The sequence below is a fragment of the Stegodyphus dumicola genome, chromosome 4, assembly GCF_044657685.1.
Source record: "Stegodyphus dumicola isolate Sdum_Otavi_A_Nest chromosome 4, ASM4465768v1".
Taxonomy (NCBI): domain Eukaryota; kingdom Metazoa; phylum Arthropoda; class Arachnida; order Araneae; family Eresidae; genus Stegodyphus; species Stegodyphus dumicola.
Genome location: NC_140771.1, coordinates 242,808,054 through 242,826,426, shown reverse-complemented (window position 1 = coordinate 242,826,426; position 18,373 = coordinate 242,808,054). Strand labels below are relative to the sequence as shown.

The 18,373-nt window shown below is 34.7% G+C and overlaps 1 protein-coding gene across 3 annotated transcripts in view; it reads right to left on the bottom strand.

Annotated features, from left to right (window-relative positions):
• The window catches only part of LOC118183390 (diacylglycerol kinase theta-like), a 232,510-nt gene that overhangs the window by 19,287 nt on the left and 194,850 nt on the right, over positions 1–18,373 (bottom strand). For all 3 annotated transcript variants that reach the window (XM_085816146.1, XM_085816147.1, XM_085816148.1), the window contains exons 14-17: positions 18,179–18,363; positions 12,942–13,066; positions 7,872–8,129; positions 2,063–2,245 (exon numbers count right to left, since the gene is read on the bottom strand). In XM_085816146.1, coding sequence (XP_085672272.1) covers positions 2,063–2,245; positions 7,872–8,129; positions 12,942–13,066; positions 18,179–18,363 — 751 coding nt within the window. The remainder of the gene's footprint in view (positions 1–2,062; positions 2,246–7,871; positions 8,130–12,941; positions 13,067–18,178; positions 18,364–18,373) is intronic.

Genomic DNA, 18,373 nt, shown 5'->3' with positions numbered 1-18,373 from the left:
TTATGAATAGAAGTGAGAATACAAAACTGTTTTACAATTTACGCTATAGATAGTTCTTCCCTTTATTTGTTTTCTGATTTTTCCACCGAGACACTTCTGTGTCTGTGTAATTTATTTTAATAATAATTTAATATGTGTAATTTTCATAAATATCTGCTGACATTTAACTAATATTCCATTTAGGACTATAGTCACGGAACGGCATTTTGCGTGGAAACACTTAGATGCCTTGTATCATTTTTGTAATTGTTGCCACCAGATATTATCGCCCTGTAGTATGTTTAAAGAAATTAAATAATGGAGAATCTGCAGAAATGCATGCATGTTTCTCGCGCTATAATTTTGAATAACTTAATTCTTCCCACGAACATGGGTTTCGAATGTTTTTATTATCTATTTCATTTTTAAAAAAACTTTAAAGAATTTTTGGTTAATGATCTCGACGATTTCAAAGCGACCATTGGCAACACTACGGAATAAAATTTTTTTTATCTCCAGGGCTTGAGACTGTATCGAAAATTCTAAAGATAAGAAGCTCATTTTAAAGTTGTTTTGCGATATTGCTGTTGAACTGAATTTTGTGTGGTGTAAAGAGCGAAGAACGCGATATTTAATAAATAAAGTTAACACATAAAATGCTAATAATAAAAAGACAAATAAAAATTTGTTACACATCTTACTAAGAAAACTGAATATAGATCTGATGAACTGAGGAAGGACTGAAAGAAATATGAAAGTATATGTCAACTAATCGGGAATTCTAAACATATGCTGCTATGGGGGTTAAAAAATTTTATGATTTTGTTGCTTAACTGTATATGACGCAAGCGCAAAGAGAACGATGGTTAATAATAAAGGTAAAAGACGCGGGGAAAAAAATCCGAAAGCTTTTTCAAAATGTATATTACGTCCAAAGGGACTTTTTAACGTTTTGTGTGTTCCCTCTATTTACTGAATATCATGTTCTTCGCACTTAAACCACATAAAACTCAATTCAACAGCAATGTTGCAAAATATTTAAAAACAGCTTATTTTTAGAATTTCCGGTAGACAGTCTCGCGCGCTGGAGATAATTTTTTTTTTTCCCGTACAGTGTTGCCATTGCTCTCTTCGAAATCATTGAGTTTTTTAATAAAAAATTCGTTACAGTATTACAAAGTATGAAACAATTGATAAAACAAATTCAAAATTCGGGCTTTGAAATCTTTAAGTTTGTTAATCAAAAATTCTTTACCAAATATGAAATAGATAATAAAACAAATTCAAAATTCGGGCTTCCAGATGCCAGTGTGCGGGTGGAGGATCACGTTATTCAGAATTTGATGGCTTTAGGCACCGTCGTTTCTTTCTCAATGCGAGAAATATAATACATTCATGCAGATTCTTCATTATTTAATTTCTTTAAATATGATACAGGGTGATAATATTTGATGCCAATAATTTAAAACTGATTCGCCGTCTATAGTGAAATGCCACAATATGCCGTTTCGAGACTAATAGCCCTTCTGGGCTAAAAATAGTGAGCAGGAGTGAATGGTAGAGCAGACTAGTAGACTGCGAGCTCATCGAGAGCGTAAAAAACCTTAAAATAAAACCCTTCTGAAACCGTTGAAATCTGAAACCCTTTCAGTTTTTTTCCCTTCTTTTTTTAAACTGCTGAGGTTTTTTATTGAATTCGAAAGACAAATATCTTACGCTTTGCCGAGTGGCAACACATTTCTTTGAAATTGCTGAGTTTTTTTTTTTTTTTTAATTAAATTTGAAACATCAATATTTTATACTTTGCCGAGTGGCAACGCATTGCTTTTAAGTCGCCTTGTTTGTTATCAAAATTCACTGACACAAAATATGAAATAAATTTCGTTTTTCGAGGTGGACGTATTTGTTTTGGGTGGAAAATAATATATGTTCAGAATTAGGTGGTTCTAGTTGCCGCCATTTTCTCACAATGCCAGGAAGAAAGGTACATACAGATCCTTCGTTATCTAATAATACAGTGATAAGGGCAAAAATTATTTCCTTATTTCTCTTTTGAGTGTTAAAACATTATGAATGGCTATACCTGCTGTTAAATTTGTTGGGATTTTCTTCTCTTGCGTTGTGAAAATCCAAACACAGAGATGCGTCGATTCCAATACCGAAATAATTGTTCATCACAAAGATTGCGGTGTTGTCTTCAGAACTAGATGTGTTGGGTCCGGATTTGTCGTCTCCTTTCTCATCCACATGGAACACAACCGTCCACCTTAATAGGTTAAACATTTCATTAATCACTTATCTCTAATTCAGTAATAAAATTTGTTCGTCAGAAATAATAACTACTGCAATCTATTGTCGGCAATAGTTGAAGCTTATTATAGTGGCTGCTGTTAAAACCAAATTCATTCAGTGTATAAGAAGTAAAAGAGCAAAAACATAATAAGTAGTTAAAGCAGAACATTTTATTCTATGTGACAAAATTTTGCATAATTCCTTTAAATATATACTTTAATTTGTTTGCATCATTTTTAATTAATTACATATATTTATACTGGAACTACTAACATCTCCGAATGATATAGCGATGAGAGCACTAGATACACACCATGCACCAAAAAAAAAAAAATAAATAAATAAATAAATAAAATAAAAATGGAACAGTTCTATATTTCTATATCTTTTGTTCTACTGGGCCGATTGACGAAATTTAACTTACGTTTACCATGACTCGAAAGCGCGGCTTAGGATATATGTTAGATTTACATATAGCAATTGTCCAAATATAGGTATTCTGTCAAAAAAGTCAAATTTTCTAAAATAACATTCCGATTTATTTATTTATTTATTTTCGATTCTAAAACTCACATTATGCCACAAAAGCAAGTTTTGTAAAACTCGCGCGAGTAGTTTTTAAAAAATGAGCTCTAAAATTTCAGTTCCTCAATGTTAATTGAATTTGGTATATATTTATCAATATCTCTCTTTTTATAAAACTTACTTGATTCCTTCTTTCACAATTCGAAATTTAGATTCAGCCCAAATAAAATTCGCAGATATTTTTTGATTTATTTTTAAAAATTTGTATTTTATAGTAACTTTTATAAATTTTTCGAAAAAAATTTAAATTATAAACTAATAAATGTTTGCTGTCATCTTAAAATAGATGTATTTCTAGGCATATCTTCAAAAAAAAAATCAGAATTTTTTTTTTTTTTTTTATTAAAAACTAGAAAGCCCGGCGGTCATACGAAATGACCGCTGTTCTAGATATTATAAATTGATTATAAACACATGGTTGCTAATACAAACAAATGTTCACGTTCCCCCTGACACGCTCAATTTGCGTTCAGCTGAAAATTCAGTTTAAAATACAATGTCGGAATAAAATCGGGCAAAATTTTAAACACTTTACGCGAAAGGTTATTTAGCATAGGAGTTTGGGTAAACCTACCTGATGAGATGTACTACGCACAACTCGTTAGTTAATTTCGTCTCCTTTAATTTCTCATGAATTCGCAATAATAAACGAAGGCGTTATTTTTGTGTTGCGAAGCTTAGTCTCTCTAGATTGGCAACAAATCTACAATTCTGCTGTTTCAAATGTAAACAAATATGTCCGCCATGTTATTTAAAACGTAACCGCCCTTAAACAGCTTTTAAATTGTTGATAATTGTACAAATATTGCTTCCAGAATTACGAAAGGCATAAAAACTTTAACCGGAAGATAAAAACAACATAATTCAATCATTTTAAAGCAAAAAATGTACAATTTACAAACATATAAGAGTAAAGAAACTGAGATCACTGAGCCGGGTAACAGAGTGGATATATTTATAAATATATTTATATACGTTTGGCGCGGCCGATTGAAACCAAAATACGAGGTGCACATCTACATGTTATAGTAGTCTTCTATACAAAATTTCAACGTTCTGAGGCTACTCGTTTTTGAGTTATGCAAGATACGTACGTACGTACATACGTTCGTACAGACGCCACGAAAAATTCTCTTCAGAATTCATTTTAAGGCAGTTTTTTTTTTTTTTTTTTTTTTTTTTGAGGAAAAGAGTCTTTTATTCTGTTCTTACGTATAGATATCACGCAAAGGCATCGTTAAATTGCATTCGAAAGCGGTCAAAGTGGATATTTTCGTTGAAATATGCTGCCTGAAGCTTTTCGCGATTACAATACTTCCTTTTTACTTCGTACAAGGAAGTAAAAAGACACTGAAGTTTGGTGCACAAACTAACTTAATTCACTATTCTACTAAAAGTTTCAAATATACGCAAATGATGGCCTCGTCTGAGTTAACTCCACTAAAACTTTTAAGTTGTTCATAATCCTACAGTTATTGCATGCAGATTAACTAAAGGCATAAAAAACCTTAACTGGCACATAGAAACAACATAATCCAATCACCTTTAAAGCAAATTCGTTTTACATTTTTATATATTTTATATTCATTCGTTTTACATTTTGCAGTGTAATTCATAATATTCAATAATGTTTATTACATTTTACAATCCGTCCATTTTAAATTCATTCTACAATCCGTTTTGGAAAAAAAAAAAAAAGTCTTTTATTCTGTTCATACGTACAGATTCAAGCAAAAACATCGTTCAGATGGATTCGAAAGTGGTCGAAATGGCTATTTCCGTTGAAATATGACACTTGAAAATTTTCGCAATTACAATACTTCCTTCCTTGTAAAAGAAAGTAAAAACATCTTCAGGTGGTGAATTCGATTTCTTGAGAGGCGTTTTACGTTCATAAAAATCTTCGAGTTCTAGTTAATAATCTCAAATAATCCATTCTTACCTTCAACTTTTAAAGAGATTACTTCGTAGTTTGTTTCACTTCTTGCCACCAGATGGCGCCAGGGACTTTTTCCTCTTTTTAACTAACAAGTAAACCTTCTCTCCTCTGATACCGGTTTTCCGGAAACCCTTATATTTTCTGAAAGCTTATATCACAAGTAGAAAAACTGTGAAGTCTAGGGGTAGAGGGTTTAGAAGCTATAGAACCCACAAAGTATCAGTGAAGTGCAGAGGCGTAGCTAGGGTATTCAGAGCCCGGGGACAACTGAAATTTTTGCGCTCTTTTTTTGTGTGCCAAGAATGTAAAATATTTTATTCTGCAATTTCATCACATCAGCTTGGCGCCCCTTGGATGCTGAGCTCGGGGACAGAGGTCCCCCTTGTCCCACCCTAGCTACGCCACTGGTGAAGTGTATATAGTCGATGGACATATTTCCGTAATGGCGTCTGTATTTCTCCCATGTTCATGCGTTGTCTGCTTCCGAAGTACTTGATGGTAAAGTCCTACAAAAAGAACTGGTACCTGAAGGATTTACGGAAAAGATCCAGTCTCTAGATATTCATTTTTTCATACACTACAAATCTTTTGTTCGTTACATAACGGCCACAATCATTAGCGAGGCACAGGAGCACATTTGGTATCACGATAATTTTATGGCCCTGCAGTCCTTTTCACTATATCAATTCAGCGCTCCTCGTTTTAAGAACTTGATTAAGTATGCTTTTTATAGGAGCAGATACTTGGACGACGAATCTGGAATGTGGATTGAGCCAATGAATTACTGCTTCGATTCATTGACAAATAATGAGTGTGCAAAGTGTGAGACTATCTCTTTGGCCCATTGTGAACTGTCTTTCTGCCTGTCTCACTGTTTATTTGATGAATTGCACATGGATTGTCTTTTGTATAGAATATGTTTGAAGTCAATAACAAGGTCACATGTTTCTTTTCAAACGAATTGTTTCTTCCTTTATATTTAGACCCTCACCTTCTTACCATATTATTAGTTCTTATAAACACGTGAAACGAGCATTTTAGCGACTTTTAGTGACATTTTCCCATCACTTTTTTTATACTTTGTGGGCCCTGTAGCTTCCAAACGCTTAGCCCTCTGCCCCTAAGATTTCATTTTCTACTTGTAACATAAGCTTTCAGAAAATGTATGTTTTTTCGGGAAACCGGTATCAAAGGAGAGAAGATTTACTTGCTTTTGCGAATTTTTTGCCTATTGTTTTCGCAACAGCACTTTTACCCTTTGTCATTTTCACTCCTGCAGCTGAAGGAAAAATATCTATTAAACCTTTGAAACTATGGTCCTGCAAATTTAAGAAATGGTTTTTGTTGTTATAGTATCTTTAACATTCGTTCTTTTTATTATAAAGAGTACTTAATGTCATTGGTATTTATATTCTCTAAAGCGACCACCACTACAGAAGATAACTATGTATGGCCTCATAGGAAGATTTTACTGTATTTAATTCTAAAATTAACTGAATATACACTATTTTTACACCATGTTAAAGCTTTAAATAGCACTATTGTTAATTTATTTTTCATCTATAATAACCGAAATCATCTTTGAAAATATTCTTACGTTTAAAAAAAAAATAAGTGTAAGAGCACATTCTTCTTAAATTTATCGTTCAAAAATTGATTATGATAACAGTTTTATATTTTTAATGAATCCCAATTCGGAAAATTCAAGCAAATTGTATGATATGAAGTAAATGTGAGATGCCAAAAAAAAAAAATCAACTGAACATCAAAATAATTCCAGGAAATGAGATAAATGGCAGATTAGAAGGCGTAAATAAAGTTCTAAATTTTTATATTATTATTATTTTTATTATTATTATTTCTTCATAAGCAAATATTTGTTACATGCTTTTTGGTGAAATCTTTACAATAAAATAGACATATTCATAAAAACAGTAGTATAGAATGCAAATTTAATTAAATAAATTAAAACTGCTCATTCTTATCTCTATATCTAATTTATTTGTATATTTATTCATGCTTACAATATACTTTTATTTTGTTCCCCTGAGTTCTATGTCAATTAAGATACGAAATTACAAAACATTTAACAAATATACAGTCAAAAGTCGTTAATCCGGACTCGTCGGGACTTCGGCGATTCCGGATTATCGATTTTTCCGGATTATAGATTATCAGTTTAAATCTCGTAAGATTGCATGCAGAAATTCTAAAATTAAAAATATGAAACCGTAATGTATGAAATAAAGAACAATTATGATGTAAAGGGTATCAAAATTTACAAAAAAAAAAAAAAAAAAAAAAAAAAAAGCCTAATATTTATTTGTTTACTTTATTAAACATTTCTTTCAATGTAAGTTGTTTAAGTTGCTTCGTTTTATGTGATAATACTTTCTCTTTAATTCTATAAACATACATAATTTCTTGTTCAGTTACAAAGTTCCACTGTTCAGGTCCCGTTAATTGCTATGCCGAGAATACCGACTAACTTGTCAATCGAAATTTTTTCGTTTTCACTAACCTCTCGGTCACATTCTTCATATCTTTATCCATTTTTTGCAGCAATTCCACTTTTTGTTTGTTGGACATCGAAACATACTTTCGTTTTGTAGATCCTTTGGAAGTTCCAGCATCGGAAATTCTATTTGACATAATCGAAAGTTCAAGTTTACTTTTATAAAATTGCTCTTACAGTCTGCAAAAAATAATAAGCGGGATCCAATTCTAAGATTAAGGAACAACGCAATCATTAACATTAACTGAAATAGATAATTAGATAATTTTAGCTTACACCGTCCGTTATACATTAAACGCGCATGCGAAAACGTATTCTGCACTTGCGCACACGCATATGCGCAGTAGTCAAGGTCTTACGCGCACGCGTAAAACGTCTGTGCGTATGTGCCAACGCGGCGCATGCGCAGAAAGTTTTTAGCTTTGAGGTCCGGATTATGGGTGTCCGAATTAACGACTTTTGACTGTATATGATAGAAGCATCCTATATTGGAAGCATATAAATATATATATAATAGAAGCATCTGAAATATAAATTTTATCTCAAACATGCGTTTCATACCTGTCCAGTCTTATCTCTTCGGCATCGATGACGTCTTTTAAAATTGTTAAAGGTTCCTCCCCTCCAGTATAACCTGGCCCCCACCTCAGCACTCGAGCTAGGTCGTTTCCCGTTCCTAGAGGTAAAATGGCACAAGGAGGAGACTGACATTCGGAATCCTGGCCTACATTGTCTAGGCACTGTAGCACCCAACCCACAGTGCCGTCGCCACCACAAACCAAGATCTTATAGTCTCGTATGTGACGGAATACGTATAACCTGAAACAGAAAGACGGTTGCCGTAACTTGTTAATCTTAATTCTTAAATAATTTGGAATATTCTTAACAGTAACTTGGATACTCGACTATCAAAAGTCAAAAGTGGTATTACTTATAATTTAGATCCTTGAAAAAAGAATTAGAAACGTATCAATCATATTGTAAAATACCCTACTAGAATTCTGTAAAAAAAAATCCAATGTTAAATTCTTTCGGAATTTTTTGGAATTAATGGCCCAATTTTTAGAGAACTAGATCAGAAATCTTCTCTAGAATTCTATAAAATCTTACAAGAATTGTGTAAAAAAAATCCATTGTTAAATTCCTTCAGATTTCTTTAAAATTATAGCCCAAATTTTGGAAAACTAGAAATCTACTCTAGAATTCTACAAAAATGTTTAATTTAACTACTATAAAGTTATGTATAGATATACTATAGAGATTTGCGCAGATGTTATACAGAGTGCCCACTAAAGTCCAGTACCACCCGTTTAACTGTCGAACGGCTGCAGCTATATTCATAAAATTAGTGTGTAGGTACAGTAAAGTGGCTGTGCGCTACTTGATGAGATAGCTTACAATGGCATCTGGTGAAAAACGGCGGAGTTAGCCTTCCCATCTCTAAAACGATACAACATAAGAAGCAAAACTGAATTACAGCGTGGTTGAGTATCGTCGATTTAGTACGAATAAACACCTTGTGGAAGTGAATGCTAATAACAGAACGCTGAAAACGCACATTTGTTTCTTCACGAGTTCTGAAACTGTGACGTCTCGAAACTTGAGCGAAAGGAGAAAAGATTATCTTTCGGATGATAAACATGCCCGTATCGCGGCACAGTGATGTCGCTTGTAATTCACAGTCGAGAGGACTGTGGTTCAAATCCCGCGGTGTGCATTCTTGTACTGATTGTCTTTATAAACAGAGTAGACAACATACAGATCGTGCAACAATCGTATCGCAAAACACATCAACTCAGCGAAACTTGAGCTTGGTATGCGAATTTGTGCATTATGCAAATAGTGTATAAGACGTCAGACCTGTTCACCTGAGACAGCTTAAAAGAGATATCTTCTCGTGGTCGTATGTTAAAGCTCATGGTCATGGAGCGATTTTCAAAAAATGATTATTAAGAGATGGTTGTTCTTACGGTGAATGTGAGTGCAAGGCATGATCGGCAGCGCGGTTGTTTTCCTGTAGGCCCCCGATTCCTTCATACAGAACCTTCATACAGGTTATGAAAAGTTTAAGGAAGCTAGGCTGCGTGACTAACCGACTTCGATCCGCCAGAGCAGCTAAGGTAGGGCGGAAAGTGCAACCGTAAGATGTCTTATCATACGACCTCACATATCCAAACAACAGCACAAAAGAGATAAGTGAAAACTGTGGCCTCTCAAAAAGTCGCTTTCGGAAAATCCTAAATGAATTAGGTGCTCATCTATACCGACTAACACATAATCAGGTATTACTGAACGAGGATGCCGAGAGACGTTTCGCATGGTGCAATTTGGTTACGAACCAGATAGAGGTCCAGCCAACATTCTTAGCCAGATATAGTGTGGACGGATAAGGCATGCTTTTCGCGGAATGAAATCTACAATAGGCAGAACACCTATTACCAGGCAATGAAAAATGCATCATGTTTGGCATCAAATACCGTGTTTCGATTAATGTTTGGTGTGGAATTTATAATAACAGGCTAATCAGCTCAATATTTGACCAGGGAACGTTAACGGCCGCAAAATATTTAGAACTTCTGCAAGACATAACACCCGATTTTGTTCAAAAACTTCCATTGCTTCAACTCTTGAATGGATGGTTCCAACATGACGTCGCAAGTGAAGCAGTACTTGATGGAGGAATTCGGTGAACGAATAATCGGGTATAGTGGTTTCGAAGATTGGCTTCCACATTCACCCGAACCTGACTCCAATAGACTTTTTCCTGTGCGAATACCTGAAGCAACTGGTGTATGCCCCTCCTCCTTCAACGATGTATTACAGATGCTTGTGCAAACGTGTCATCCGCTATGCTAAAGCGTGGAACATGAAGTTGTAATAAGGGTCTTGATGTGCATTTAAGCTGATGGGGAGAAGTTTAAAACCTCAAAAATAAAGGTAGCTTGTGATAACTAGTATTATTATTATTATTATTTGTAAGTTCATTTCGTGACGTCATACTTTCGGAAATCGCGAACAAACAAATAGCCTTTAAAACGTTCTGCTCGTAATATTCATGTCCACGAGGTATCTTTTCGTACTAATTCGATGATGCTCTACACCTTTGTACACCACTTTTTCTTCCTATCCTCATATCGTTTTCGAGATAGGGACGCTAACTCCGCTGTTTCCCACCAGGTGGTGCTAAAAGCTATCGCATTAAGTAGCGCATAGCAACTTTACTATACCTACACACTACTTTTATGACTATATCCGTAGCCGTTTGGCATTTAAACGGACGGTAGCGGACTTTAGTGGGTACCCTGTACAAACACACATCCAGTTTACAAATGCTGTACGTACAGAATCATATATAATGCGTATAGAATCAACTCATAAAGTTCTACTGAAAATTTCAGCATCAGTTTATTGAAAAATTGGGTCATAATTCTAAACAAGTTTCCTGCTTTAATTTTCTATAACATATCCTATGAAAGCTTTTTGAGTATTTAATTGCATAATGAACTCAACAATATTTTCTTTTGGGATTAAAACGAATAAATTAAATTTTCAGTTTTGTATAGAATTCTTTAACATAAATTTAAAAGTAATCTGTGACATAGGGAAGAGGAGATAAAAACTTGGTGAAAAGACGTGATTTTTTTCCTCCTATCGTTTTCTTTTTTTATCTCCTATTTCAAAATATATTTAAATAAAAATAAATGCACTTTAAATAATAGTTACATTTTATTAAAATTCAGAAACCATTTCTTTTATCAGGAGTATATATACAATAATTAAAGGCATTCATTTCAGGAATTAAAATTTGATAATTATAAGGATAACATTAACTTTTAAAAATAACTTTAGAATTTAAATTGCAAAATATAATTATTGTATTTTGTAAGGAATACTCGCCCCAAAATTGCACAAAATGTTACATAAATTTAGAAGCTAGAAAACGATAAGCTAGAGGGGGTGAAACGCACAAATTTCCCGTTCAAGAACGATTCAACACCCATGAATAAAAAGAATTGATTTTTGCACTTCTGTATCCCATATAGTACATCAAAAACAGAAAATTTTTGCTTTGATTCCAGTTGGAAAACTTTGCAGATTTCTATAGAATTCCTTCTGTAAGGGCTTTTTAAAATTTCTACTTGATTTTGGAAAGCAACATTTCTGTACATGTCTGTTCTGTGAAAGCTTTATAAAATTTCTACAGTTTTCTATAAAGCATTACGTATAAAGCTCTGCAGGAATTTTTACAAAGGTCTAATACCTGTATAAAAAAATTGTCATAAGGGTAGTTTTAAATGCCTACTAGCTGTGTATTGTAAAAAAGAAAAAATTACAAACTTTAAACGTAATAGCATTTTAAGTGGCTGTATATTATTTTATTTGTTAATTCCTGTTTAGACGATAGATCGCAACGTATAGAGGGGTGAAATAAATAATCAAGTACAGCAAGCTTTGGTTTAATTATATGAAAATATAACGTAACGTAACATTTTAACTTGAGCTGCACCGTAACACTTTAAATTCACAATTTTGGTAAATAATTAATTATATATGCAGATATCCTTTTGACTTATTGTCTGTGTTTCTAATTTGTATTTTCCTATTTTTACCTTCAACATTTAATATTTGATAAGAAAATCTTTCTGCTTACCTTTCCTTGATGAAATCCACAGAATGTTTGAAATTTTTTGCCATTTTATCACACATTATTTAAAGCTTTATTTACATTATTCGTTTTCTTGCAGAAGAATATTCATCTTATTTTCTGTCCTTACCACGACATCTCAATCAAATAATCCGCAAAGCAGTAAGAAAAAATAATACACATAAAAATAAAAAAGCTGCGCCCTCTCGTGGCCAGCAACATGAAACCGTAACATGGCCCGAATGCCGTGAAATTATCACACTGTAATAATGATGCCATCCTAAGTTTGATTTAAATAAATTGCTGTTTCAAAAATGTATAATAAATAAATAAATTTAAAAAATAAGGTTGTATTTAAAGCGATACTCGAATTTGAGTCCTATAACCTTACTAGACAAACTAGTGAAACATCGCCAAGTCTGAAAACGGTATGAGAGACTGGCGAGAGTTTGAACAGCACTTTTATTAAACTGAACTGTTAACATCAAAGGCACGACTTGTGCTGCAAATAAGTCACTGATTGTATCAATAACAATCATAATAATTTATCAATGATAATCAATAACAATCAGTATCAATAATAATTTAATCAAATTAAGCGTTGATAGTCTAAGACTACGCAGACAGTAAGCTAAGATATCATCTGGCTCAACTACTTTTACCAAAGCGTAAAATTTAAAATAACCGGCTGCAGAAGAATGCACTACCATATTAATTACATTTAGATAGAGCTGTCAAAATCTAACAGTGCTACAAAACTCCCTCTCTCTCTCTCAGATCCAAAACCTTCAACTTAAATACACTTAAAGCTAATCTGTGTTCTGGTGAAGAATACGGAAACAAGAAGTTAACGTAAAGATCAAAATCTTAGTTACTCCTTAGTTTAACAAATGAATGAGTAGTAATATGAATTTCGTGATTTAAAATATAAACACCACTATTTGACATAAAAATGGGAAAGCACATATTGAGAAATGTTATCGTACCCCGGTAAGGGTCCACCATTTTCGAGGTCATAAACCTGGTATGGATTAAGTAGTCTTCTGAAAGAGGATATTAGTTCCATCCCTTGGCATCCTCCGCTCTTCACGTTCACAAAAACTAGGAGGGGCTGAAATAGTAAAATTTAATTATTTAATATTTCCCTTTGGATATATAATATTAATAATTATTACATTTCATAGCTATTTTGGAACTGAATCTTAGGCTGAGTATGTATATATATGTTACCGTGAAAGACCCAAATTGGAGAAATTCGACATTCTCCGACGAATGTCAACACATACCAAATACGTCGGTAAAAAACCAAATGTTTGGTTATATTCTTTTCATTCGAACCATCATCGGTGTATGTTGACAAGCATAGATATACTCTGGTGGAGTTTGAAACGAAGCCGAGAGGTGTAAAAGCAAGGGATTCTTGTGCAATTCAAAGTGTCATAACAGTTTAAGTTGCTGCAATAAATGAGATAACGTTAATCACATTATTAGCCCAAAGGTGGTGTATGGTGTATTGTGAATACGGCAAAGCACACTAGGGCTATCTGCCTAAGGGGAGGGATGCCTTCGTGGAGGACTTTCTAAGGGAAACTGGCTCGTATACACGTTACACATGGGGAAAACCACGAAAACGCCTATGCAGCCAGCCCGTTCGCGGGATTCGAACCTCGGACCGAACTACCAGTGTTCAACGATTTTACCGCTCGGCCGCTGGTGGGCCCCTATTAGCCCAAAGGAGCGTTAGCTCAGAAGGGCTATTAATTTCATCACTTTTCAAAAGGTTGCCACCAAATATTATCGCCCTGTATTATATTTAAAGAAATTAAATAATGAAGAATCTGCATAAATGTATGCATGTTTCTCGCATTGTGATCAAACAACGGTACCTAGAGCCATCTAGTTTTGAATAACGTAATTCTCCTCCGAACATGGGCATCTGGAAGCCCGAATTTGGAATTTGTTTTATTATCGATTTCATATTTTGTAACACTTTAACGAATTTTTTATTAAGAAACCCAACGATTTCAAAGCGAGCAATGGCAACACTGTACGGGGGGAAGCGGTATCTCCAGCGTGCGGAAACAGTGTATCGGAAATTCTAAAGATACGCTAAAATTAAAATTATTTGCGATATTGCTTTTGAATTAAATTTTATGGTTTAAGTGCGAAGACATGATAGTTAATAAATAAAGGTAACACAGAAAACGTTAAAAAAAAACCCTCTTTGGGTGCAATATAAAATCTGAAAATTTTCATATTTCTGTTTTTTTTTTTTTTTTTTTTTTTTTTTTTTTTTTAAGTAAGTTTAATATTAGTGTTATTTAATTAGAATGTGCTGCTTGTTTTAAGTTCGACAGTTTATTTGCATATGGTGTTTGTTGCTTTGTAGAGACATTAGGAATTTTTTGAAGCCAGAGAGATGAAAAATGAGCAATCGCCTTCGCCGGGAATCGAACCACGGACCTCTGGAATACCGGCCCAGCGTGCAGAACCACTACACAACGAAGGCACGCTAGGGAAGCAGGAGAAATACCTTATATATACTCTCTTTTTTAAAGGGCGACTGGGGATTTTAGGGACCCAATCGCCAAATCCTGAGTGTGGAGAATCGTCATCCACCACCCTTTTAGCTCGGGCGCCATTGTAGAGACATTAGGTATTTTTGGAAGCAGGCAAGATGAAAAATGAGCAACGTCTTCGCCGGGAATCGAACCACGGACCTCTGGAGTACGCGCCTAGCGTACAGACCACCACACCACGAAGGCTCGCTAAGAAGGCGGGAGAAATACCTTATAACTTAAGCTTTCTCTTGTTTTGGGATATTTCATAACACGTTTTATTAATAAAGTTGCATGGATTTATATTTATTTCAAGTAACCAATTTTATTTAATTTTACGTTCTTTCCTGTAAGCTTTCATTTCCCTAATTGTCATTGCCAGACTATTTAAATTTGGTAGCGCGCGCGAAGGAACGCAAATTCTTCCTTGAGGAGAAAAAGTTTAAATACCGAGTTTTAGAAGGAAAGTTAGAAAGTTTAGGCAAATACCATCACCTCTGTTGCGTGAGGTTCTACTCCTGCAGCTATTGCTGGTTTACGTGGCAAATCAGCTTTTAATTTGCTGCCACTAGTTTCGACGCGGTTTTAAGTAACAGGAGTTTTCTGAGCCTTGTAACGTGATTTCTATTACTTGTGAATATTTTTGAATTTTTATTTTAGTTCGTGTGGTTTGAGTTACGGCCTGAGTGAGGCCCAGTGTGTTAGCGTCAAGTTGAGGCATTGTGAATTTTAAAGAGTTTAATAAAGGTAACTTTTAACCCTTCTCTTGTGTAGTTCTTACACGAATGTACTACACGTACAGTTGTCACTTAGAAGATAAGCAAGTGGTTCCTACAAAGTATGATTTAAAAACCTAGCAAAAAATATTTTTATTCCACATTCACTATCAGGCATTTGCCGGTTTAAGAGAGAAAAAAGGATATTTAGCAAATATTTCGGACGTATACCAAGCGACTATGTGAATGTTGGTATTCACCGGAGAATGTCGACATTCACTAGATTTGGGTCTTTCACGGTAACATATACATATCACATACTTTTGCTTCGTCTTTCCAAAAATTTCCAATATTCAGTAGCACTTAAAAACCAGAAAATTTAACATTCTTTAAGTTTCTTTCCCTTCATTGCAGTAGAAGAGACGGTTAGATAAGTTTGCACTATTCTCTTATCATAATGAATATAAAGTTGCAAAACATTTGCGTTTCAATCTGATTTTACTCTTTTCCGAAAATTATTATAATTACCGTATTTACGCGTGTATTTTACCCTTAGTTAAAGCTCTGAAAAATTTTTCTTGGTTTCCTTTTTCTCAAGGCCTTTAAAAGCGTTATTCACTAAATTTTAAAATGAATTCATTCGCATCGTGATTGCTTTCGTCTTACTAATTGATTTTGCTCTTGGATTTTGTACACACAATCTTATATTAAATGAAGCAATAACGGGAAAGAGTTTCATGAATACAGGGATATTTGAGGTTCAGGATGCTTCTGAAGATAATTGCACGTAGGAAGACGGACTGACAGGTGACAAAGACGATGACAGTGGTAATGATAGCAACAATTTGCAAGCTGTAGCAGACAACACAGGCAGCAGTTCCAACATTTTTAAATGATTTGGAGCCTAGGGAGTAAGACTTAACTACAACAAGAGCGATATACACGGGTTGGACAAAAATATGGAAACACCTTTAAAAAAACATGTTTCTTTGCTTAATATGGTGTAGGAAACCCGTTGGCATCCAAAACAGCTTGCAGTCTTCTCGGAATGGATAAATACAGTTCCTGTATGTTTGCGAAGGGAATATTATACCATTCTTCCTGCAAAACGGTGACAAGTTCAGATAACGATGTTGGCGGTGGATAACGAGAACGCACTTTCCGTTCCAATGTAGACCACAAAGGTTCGATAATATTCAGGTCTGGTGACTGTGGTGGCCAGAGGAGATGGGACAACTCATCCTCGTGCTCAGAAAACCAGTCCTGGACAATGTGAGCTGTGTGAACAGGGGCTTTGTCGTCTTGGAAGACACCATCACCATCGGGGAACAAAGTTTGTACCATGGGACGAACTTGATCGGCCAAAATGTTCACATAAGTCTTGGCAGTCATGTGCCCTGACACAGTTATCATGGGGCTAGCAGAGAACCATGATATAGCTGCCCAAACCATAACAGAACCCCCGCCATGTTTCACTCTTGGCAACAAGCAGTCTGTATTATAGGCTTGAGATGGCGTTCTCCAGACGTAAACTCGGCCAGAAGTGGGAAACAATGTGAAAGAAGACTCGTCAGACCGTATTACTCGCTTCCACTGCTCTATAGTCCAGGCTTTATGACTTAAACACCACCTTTTCCTGTTACGGGCATTAGCATCACTGATGAGTGGCTTCTCAATTGAAGCACGGCCAGCAATTCCCTGTTTATGAAGCTCCCTTCTAATTGTTTTGGTACTCACATGGATCGGTAACACAACATTCATTTCAGCAGTAACTTTTGCAGCTGTGGTCTTCTTATTTTTCGTCACAATTGCCCTTAATAATCGTCTGTCACTCAGGACACACTTTCGTCCGCGCTGTGATTTAGCAGATGATGTTTTTACGCTTTTCAAATATGCGGTATAAATCTTCGATACAGTACCTCTTGAAACACTAAACACCTCGGCTACCTTGCTTACGGAAGTACCTACCATACGTGTTCCAACAATTTGCCCACGTTCGAAGTCTGTTAACTCTGACATAATGCAATGACAACCTCACATAACAGTACTCCGACAACAACTGAACTGTTTAGCACATTTACGAAGTTGTATAGGTGGCGTCAGTAGTCAAAAACGCCAGCTCCACCTACATATTTCATTAAAATCAATTTTTCTTTTCAAACATGCATTTCACAAGGTGTTTCCATATTTTGTCCATCCACTGTAGATTTTAGATACAGGAAGTAGAAAGAAAGCTAAGCTATCAGATATTAATTTAGAAGTCACATAACAAAAATCAGGGTTATATTTGCAATTTTTCACAGGACTAATTTCCATGGTTTTACCAAACCATCATCCTCAGCTGCCAAATAGCAAATGAACCAGATAAGATATAGTGATAAGATATGAATGACTGGACAGGAGTTAAACTACTGGCGCCATCTATTGATGAAACAAGAAAACTAAAACATAATTTCCTTAAAGGCTGAAGGCAAAGATGGATTGGAATTAGGGTTGTTAACTAGAACAGTGAGATTTTTTTCAATGTGAGATGCTTCTAGAAAATCCAGTTCACCAATGGAAGATGTTTTTCGAATAATTTTGGCTGCAGAAAAATGGAAACTGTTATTTTCGGACCAACAATGCTGCGCAACAGAGGACTTTCTGGACTTCTGTTCATCTTGTTCTTATCTATTTGTTTATCTAAATCTAGTTATAATCTAAATCTAATTGTAATTTATATAGTTTTTTATGTAGTTATTTTATCTGGTTCTAATTTCATTTCGTTATTTATCTGGTTCTAATTTCATTTCGTTATTTATCTGGTTCTAATTTCATTTCGTTATTTATCTGATTCTAATTTTATCTAGTTATTTATCTACCTGTTTCAGTTTCATTTAGTTTTGTCTCAGATTTTCTCAAGGATACTTACACTTACTCTGATTCTAATTATTACTTAATTACACTTACCCTGATTCCTCGGGGCACCATATCGGGCAGGAGATTTGGCAGGAGAAGGACTAGAAGATTCTTGTCATCATAAATCGTCTCGCGCAACATATAAAAACACTTGACTGCGATGTCCGCATTATCGTAAGTGATGATCAGAGATCCATATTCATAATAGATAGGACCAAGATCTCGGAATTTGTACGCTACAGAATA